The following is a 7,770-nucleotide window of genomic DNA, read 5'->3' on the forward strand; positions in this document are numbered from 1 at the left end:
TCTGAGCCAAACTTACTAACTTGACAGGGATTAAAAAATAAAAGCTGAAAGACAGACCAGACAGAAACCTGAAACGTTGATCAGAGTAGGAAGATTAGGATGTGCACCTGAAGACAAGAACTAGGAACTGTTTGATCAACTAGGTTGGTTTAGGAACCTACCGATGTGACAGGGACATTTCAAACCCTGGCACAGGAATCTGTGCACTCAGAAAAAGTTCATGTTTAAGTCATACAGATTTACAGGAATATCAATCTGGAGTATTAGATCTGGAAGAGGCGATTATAATTACACACTCCAATTTAGGACAACGTTTAATTGCTTTCAGGTGCTTAAACACTTTCTTGACTCAATGCAAACTGTTGTTTCCTTCATTAGGGATTATAATTGAAGGTCATGGTTGGGATTTCAGATCTAAGTCATAACTAGTAAGTCTCAGGTGAAGGTCTAGAAGAGAGATGTAGATCCTAAAAGAGCTTTTAAACTTTGGACAATAGTTTCCTTTATAAATGCAAAACTATAAACGGTGTGTAAAGCTCATAGATTGGACTCATTCTTGACTATGATCCTCCCTGGAAGAAATCTGACTTTAGCTGGAGGAAACCTGTGGCTCACCAAGGCAGTTAAGCTGAATTCTCGGGAGAGATATCTACAATGGTCAATGCTTTCTGCAGAACACTCAAATCGCTCCCATTCCCCTCCAGCACTACCTTGCAGCATTAGTCCTTGCCAAATCCAGACCCTGCTCACAAACTCTGTGTGAGTTTGCACCTGACAAGGGAGAAAACTGCTCACTGGAGTGGTGACTGAAACACAGCCTGACTTAACCAGAGTACAGTAACAGCAACTGAAACCCAGCCTGACTTAACCAACAGGACAAGTGACACTCTTGGCAAGTGACAGTCAGAACCCTGTGGGGCAGAAGTGCTTCTGAACCCTTTCCCCACCCTAACACATAACCCTGCACTGCTTATTCACCATTTTCTGCCACTTTGGGCACCTCTGTGCCACTCTGGGAACAGGAGGAGGGATGGGATTCCATGTGCTGTGGAATATGACCACAGGCATGCAAGTCACAATTATCATGATGCATCTCTAAGTTAAACTGTTTACACCCAGAGCTGTTTTACCTGGGTGGGGAGGTGGAGCTGCTTTATGGCCAACAGAGAATCTCCAAGGGTGCAAGCTGGCCTGGGCCACTGTGAAATGTGCCACAGGGATAAAAAAGGGGTGTAGTTCCCAAATGGTCAGTCCAGCACCATTCCTGAGCTTGACGCTCACTTTAAATCAGCATGCAATTTAAAATTAAGTGTGACAAATGAAGATTATCTTACAAGTAATGTATAATTTACATTTCTAAACTCACACTCTTTGTTTTGATGTAAGCCATGAATGTTCCTGCTCTGCAAGGCCAGTGGACATTCCTTATTGCCTCTAACCTGTTTCCAGGTGATCTTTTTTATCCTTCATCGTACTTTGGAAAAGCAGTTCCATAGGACAAAAACTCATTTTAAATCTTTGGTGCTCATTGCAGGGGGAACCAGAGAGACCTGACGAGTTGTGTGATCCCTTTGAGCACCAGGAGTTGTATCATTCATCCAGAGACCCCTGACCGTCATCTTGACCATTACGTGCCCTCGCAGCACTTTTTAAACCCTATGGATGTTTAAATAAATGCTTTTATTTTCTTTGATCTTCTGCAACCACACAAGTATTAACACAAACAATATTGACAGAAAGACCCTGGATAAAATGGTTATTTTTAGAATTTCCTCGCTTCATAAAACAGTACAATGGCTATGATGCCACAAATAACTCACTATGAATTCTTCTTATAAGCAAACAGAGGAAGTGGGGGTTTAGGAAGAGGCAAGGACTTCAGAAGATGCAATTTATTAAAATACTAGATTTAGTAGTGTAAGTATAAATACATCTATAAATACTGGTTGTGCTTTGGGTCAGTGAAAATATAAACTGGATTTTATTCCATAGGTCAATCTGAAACTTGGGCAAAAATGCCTAACACTTAATAACCAGCAGTGAGTCCAAGGTTCGTCTGAAATAAAAAGCAACAAAAGCAGTCCACTACTAAATTTGTGACTTCTGGAAAGATTTGTTTATGCTATTACAAAAATGGGGCTTAGTCGGGTAATGTTTTTTGTTTGAGATTCCTTCTATCTGGTTTTGTGGGTTTAGGAACTTTTCAGCTTCTCTCTTCTATCACCACTTCTGTCAGTGAAGAAGCAATGAAGTCCCAGCAAGTCTAAACCCACCGGCCAGAAGCTGTCCTTGTGTGCTTTCCCCCAATTCCTAGAACATGCTGAAGAGTTTCATTTTGTGTGAAATGGAGTGTCAGCCATCTGATTACAGCTGGCTTGGGATGGGACCTAACGACCAGGAAATGCAGGCAAAAAAATAAGTGTGTTGGAAATGGTTTCTGAAGGACACCCTGGAATTTGTTTTGGAGCTTTCTTGAAGCATTTCTGTGTTGAATTCTGTTGTTGTGTGTCTGAGGAGTAACTTCAGCTCTCTGTAGATCAGCATCCTCACTTTGGCCTGGAGTGAGGGCCAAGATCTCCTGCAGACCCTTACCAAGAAAAGGGATAAGCAGCTTCTAATCTCCCTCTGGCCAGATTTTACAAGGTGTTTCAGAGACATTCAATAAGCTACAAACTCACTTGCGTCCCAACACTGATTTTATAGGCACTTTTTGACAGACTCCAACCTACCTGTAGTGCTGCAGTTGTGATTCCAGCTGCTGAATGTATATTTGCAGATGTGGCACCTTGTTGGCTCCCACTTCCAGCTCCTTCACTTTGCCAAGACTGTTGAGGACAGCGTGTCTGGCCTCTTCCACCTTCCTCCTCATCTCTGCCTGCTCCCTCTTCAGGTGCCGGTTGCAATCTTCCAGGCTGACCAGAGCTTCCTGAGAGCTCTTCAGCTCCTTCTCCAGCTCCCGATTGAACCTGATGGCTTCCTCAATCTGCCCGTCCCTGGAGCTCCTGATGAGCTCCATTTCCTTCAGGACACTTTGGAGGCACTCGGCCTGGGAGTGGTTGGGTGTTAATGGTCTCTTACTCCCTACAAAGCAGAATCCTTCTTCTTTATGGCTGGCGTGGCTCTTCCTCAGTCCCACCTGTAATGAGCAGGAGCACAAAGCAGGGAGAAATTGAAGTGTTTTAATTAAGACTGAAAGTGGCTTAATTCTGGTGGCTTTCTTTCTTTCTTTCTTTCTTTCTTTCTTTCTTTCTTTCAATCACATAGAGTTGATCAGCAACTAAAGCTCCTTGACCATTGCCAAATAGAGAGAAATGGAAACAATCTCAGGAAAGTAGTTTTTAATACCTAGCTATGCATTTAATTTTCAAACTACTCACTATTACGTTACTGCTCACAGTTTTGTACAGCTTTAATGTCATTACTATGGTCTGTACTCAGGAGTCAAGTAGTGTGCTGAAAAAGGTATTTCCAATGAAGTTGTGTTCAGAAGAGAGCAGGGAGCAGCTGGGGATGTTCTGGAGCTCTCTGCCGTTTTGACTCCTCCTGGGACATCTGAGTGGTGAGTTCATGTTTGCTGCTGATTTCCTTTCCCTTTTTTTAGATGAAAATGGGAGAAGTGTCTTTGAACTGCCTTGCTTGACATTGTCAAGAGGAACAGTCATCTACTGCAAGTGGAAGTGTCCCAGGTGGAGCAGAGCTCTGTGAGTGCTGTGTTAGGATCAAATCAGAGCTGGTCAGACCTGCCAGAACAATTGGTCCCCATGCTGCCCTTCACTGCTCTGCCTGCTCCACACTATTTCATGCCAGAGTAATTAAACTGCTGTTAAGTGTGCATGTGGTTCACTCGAGCCAGTACAGCAGAACCAGCAGAAACCAGCCCTGAATTCATGGGGCTCTGCACAGGAGCCCCAGACTCTTCATCAGCCTGCTGCAGCACTGGCTCCAACCCTGAACTCTTGTAACCACACTCTGAAGAAAACAGACTTCTAAGTTTTCTGAGGCACTTATGACCGAGGCACTGCATGTGCTTGTCCAAGTAGGAATCCAAAAGTTCTTTCTTACTTCAGAAAAAATTCTGCAGTGGTGCATAGCCAGCATATGTGGTATCGGCACATCCTGACTGCACCTGCAATAGAAGTAGCAGCATTGTACACGTGGGTTTCTTAAGCCGAACTCCCCTACACTTTTTAACGGAGTGCTCATCACAACATGCGTATTTAATGGCACTCTGGTGCCAAACATGAGTTCTCCTTAAATCCTCCCTGTACCGAAACTTTGCTAAAAAGTTAATGCCGAGGATGAACGAGCACCTTCGGTGTCAGTCTGGAGCTGGAGGGGTTACAAACACTGACTTTCCGAGAGCAGCATCTCTCCTGAAGCACTCGGGGCCCCCGGGAGCCCGGCGCAGGACTCACCTGCAGCGCCAGGCACCGCGCATCGCTGCTCTGCAGGGCGGCCCGCATGTCCTCCACCAGCTCCCGCAGGCTGCCGTTCTCCTCCTCCAGCTTGGCGATGCGGTCCTCGGCCTGCTCCAGCGCCACGATCTCCTCGTAGCACTCCGGGGAGCAGGGCCCCGGCGGCCGGCGCTCGGCGCTGCCCGCGGCTCGGCGCTCGGCGGGGCGGGCGCGGCGGCGGCGCCGGGGGCTCCGCAGGCGGATCTGGGTCTCGATGTGCTCGCTCTCCCGGCCCAGCGGCAGCCGCGGCCCCGCTCGGGTGCTGAAGTGGCCGCAGAGCCGAGCGTGGAACTGGCGGAAGGTGAGCTCGGCCGAGAGCCCGTCCCACAGCCCCGCGCACTCCTCGGGCTCCGCCGCCTCCTCCAGCCCCAGCACCTGGCACAGCGTGCGGAAATCCTCGCCGGGGATGCGGCCCGCCCCGGCGCAGTCCAGGTCGTGGAAGATCTCCTGCACGTACTGGTCCAGGCCGGTGGCCAGCACGACGATCTCGTTCTCCGCGCCGCGGTCCAGCCCGTAGTGGTAGGCGAGGGCGCTGACCAGCCACTGAGTGCGCCGGGCCGGCCGCCCGTAGGGGTCCCAGCCTTCAGGCGGCTCCATCGCGCCCGCCCGGCCCGCGGAGCTGCCCGAGCATCCCGATCCCCGCCCGGCGCAGCGCTCGGCCCCGGCCCGCGGCGGGGCGGGACGGGCGGGGCGGGGCCGCCCCAGCGCCGCTCCCGGAGCGCCCCGGCTCGCCCCGCCGCCGAGCCGCCGCCGCCTTTGTCCGGCAGGAAAAGGGACTGCGGCGGAGCGGCCGGGTGCCGGCCCCGCTCCGTTTGTCTGCCGAGCCTGGGCCCCGAGCGTGTGTCCGATTTCTTCGCTAATTTGTCTCCAGTTCCTCTTTAATAAGCCACGACCGGAGATTCTCAAACTCTGTGGGCTGGCTCTTAATAATGATGGCTATGAAATACCGTTGCGGCACGAGAGAAATACTTCACGCTTTAGCACTGGCCATCTGAGGACTGGAGGTGTTCTCTTTTTTGGCTTGATCGTGCTTCAGGACACAGGCTTGCTGAGTGCTGACTCTTGACACGAGCAAGACACGGTCCAGTTTGATCACTAAGGCTTGTGAACGAGTGCTTCCACTAAATTAAAAACCCAACGTTGCCTGAAAGCCGACCTTCTGTTCGCTCGGGCTTCCTCACCTCTGTAGAAGAGTGGACTTTATGGTGTTGGTATGTGGGTTTTAAGAGGTTTGCGATAGAGATGAGTAAGTGTTAAACTCGTTCAAACGAGCTGCCCAAAGCAGTGATGTTAGTCTCTCTGTGGCTGAGGGGCAGGACCGGCGCTGTTGAACGCAGGCAGCAGCACGAGCAGGGCTCCTGCACACGCCACGAGCCGGGAGGGGACCGTGGCACCAGAGGGGACAGTGGCACCAGCCGTGCCCAAGGTCAGAACAGGGCGGCAAAGTCAGGTGGTGCTAACAGGCTGCATTAACAGCCCAGGCAAGGCGTGGTGAGGAGCCAGGTCTGGGGGCCATTCAAGGAGTCCTGACAATAGCAAATCACTCTCAGATTCTCTGGAGGACAAAAAAGGAGCAAACCGGCCCAGCTGATACGTGAGGAAAAGAGAATTCAAGTTCATTTAAAGCGCTGCTTAATACGGGGCTGAGTTTCTTTTGAGTGAACTGATGCTAATATATATTTGCTCACATGTGGTGGGGTTGCTTTGCAAACAGACTTCGATGGGAAATTGCTGACCACATTTGGTTTTGTTCTTTAAGATAAGTCGAGCACTCGAGTAGCTTTGTTGAGGAATGGAGAATTGTTTGTAGCTCAGTATTTTCTCAGGAGGAGCCTTACATTTTAGCACAGGAGGAAGGTAAGGCAAAGGTTTAAAACTTTCCCCTCCTGAAGTGACAGACTTTCAGAGGAGTCTGGGAGGAGAAGTCCCTCAGCCACTGCCAGAGCTGTTTGCCTTCTCTGCAGGGTCAGTATTCTGGGAGTTCCACGAACCTCAACTGCCTCTGCATTTTCCTCTGGATATTCCTTGTTTATTGTACAGTACACAGGGAGAATATTTTGTGCTAGATTCTCCTCTGCGCTTTCAGGTCAATCTCGGTAATTCTGCTGATTTTCATGTCCAGATGAACTTTTTATAGATACCAAGGAAATGGGAAGAAATACCATGGAGAATGAATAGCTCAAAATTTGAGCGGCCCGACCACAGAAATAATGAAGTCTAAACTGAAGAATTTTTTTATTATTTTTTCCCCTGATAGGCAGGGTAAAACATGCAATGCTATGAAGGGCCCCAAGCTGTTGGTGGCCCAAGCCCTGCTGTGGCTGGCCCAGTCCCAGTCCTAGCTGGACCAGGGTGGGGGGTTCGGGAGGGGAGGAGGTGGGGGGATCTCGGGGGCCTTGCGCTTGGCAGGAGGGCTGGGGGACCGTGGGGGAGGAACGGACAGCTCTGCCCTCTTGGGCAACTGCTGCTGCTGAGGCCATGTACCAGGACTGTCGAACCAGTCGTTCTCTGAGCTCTCTGGAGGTGAGGGAGAGTCACGCCGCCCGGGCCGGGATGCTGGAGCTGCAGCAGGGCGGCTGTGGAGAGAGCAGTGTGTGAGGGCCCGGCTGGCGCTGGCACACAGGGAGCCTCCTGCACAGCAGGGCCCAGAGCTGCCAAGGCTCCCCAGCACGGCTGCAGCTGCTGGCACAGCTTGGCCCAGCTGCACAGCTGCCCCTCAGGGCCCCGGCCAGCCGGGGATGGCTCTGGGCAGCTCCCTGGCCAGGAGCGGCCCCAAGCGCCTCTGCCTTTCCAGGGCAATCTGCTCCCTGCTCTTTCTCCTCCCCACCTTGCTCTGCCCCTGCCCGCTGCCCCTGGGGCTGCTCTTGGCCAGGCAGCCTCAGTGGGAGCCAGCACTGGCTGCAGCCCCAGCGGGCTCCCCAGGACAAGGCCCAGCAATTAAGAGGCCAATTAGAGCACTGGGCAGCAGCAGCAGAACCCTCAGCAGAGTTATCTGGACAACCCTGGACACACCAGAGCTCCACACCAGCCTTGCTGGGAGTGTTCCCTGACAATCATCGACCTTTAAAGGAGCTGGAGGATGGAGATCAACTGCAACTTACCGTTTCTTTTCCTTCCACCACCGGAACCCGACATAGCACAAGACCATGGAAAGTGGCACAGTAAACAGTGTTACCACTGTGCCTACCATGCAGGACTTGCGCACATCCTGGGGGCAGAGAACTCTTTGGGGGCTCGGTGGATTCTGGGCATCCATATCTGACTTGCCAAGCATATCTGTGGGAGCAATGGGGAGCGTGAGCCCGTGCTGTGCCCC

At 51.1% G+C, this 7,770-nt stretch overlaps 1 protein-coding gene across 1 annotated transcript; it reads right to left on the bottom strand.

Moving 5' to 3' along the window:
• Positions 1 to 2,685: 2,685 nt before the first annotated feature.
• On the bottom strand, positions 2,686 to 5,114 carry LOC136375024 (EF-hand and coiled-coil domain-containing protein 1-like). Its single transcript, XM_066340378.1, has 2 exons — positions 4,416 to 5,114; positions 2,686 to 3,136 (listed from the first exon to the last, which is right to left on the bottom strand). The coding sequence occupies exons 1-2, from the start codon at positions 5,049 to 5,051 to the stop codon at positions 2,726 to 2,728; spliced, it is 1,047 nt and encodes a 348-aa protein (XP_066196475.1). The 5' UTR covers positions 5,052 to 5,114; the 3' UTR covers positions 2,686 to 2,725.
• Between the last annotated feature and the right edge of the window lie 2,656 nt (positions 5,115 to 7,770).

Source organism: Sylvia atricapilla, unplaced genomic scaffold (assembly GCF_009819655.1).
Source record: "Sylvia atricapilla isolate bSylAtr1 unplaced genomic scaffold, bSylAtr1.pri scaffold_74_arrow_ctg1, whole genome shotgun sequence".
NCBI lineage: Eukaryota > Metazoa > Chordata > Aves > Passeriformes > Sylviidae > Sylvia > Sylvia atricapilla.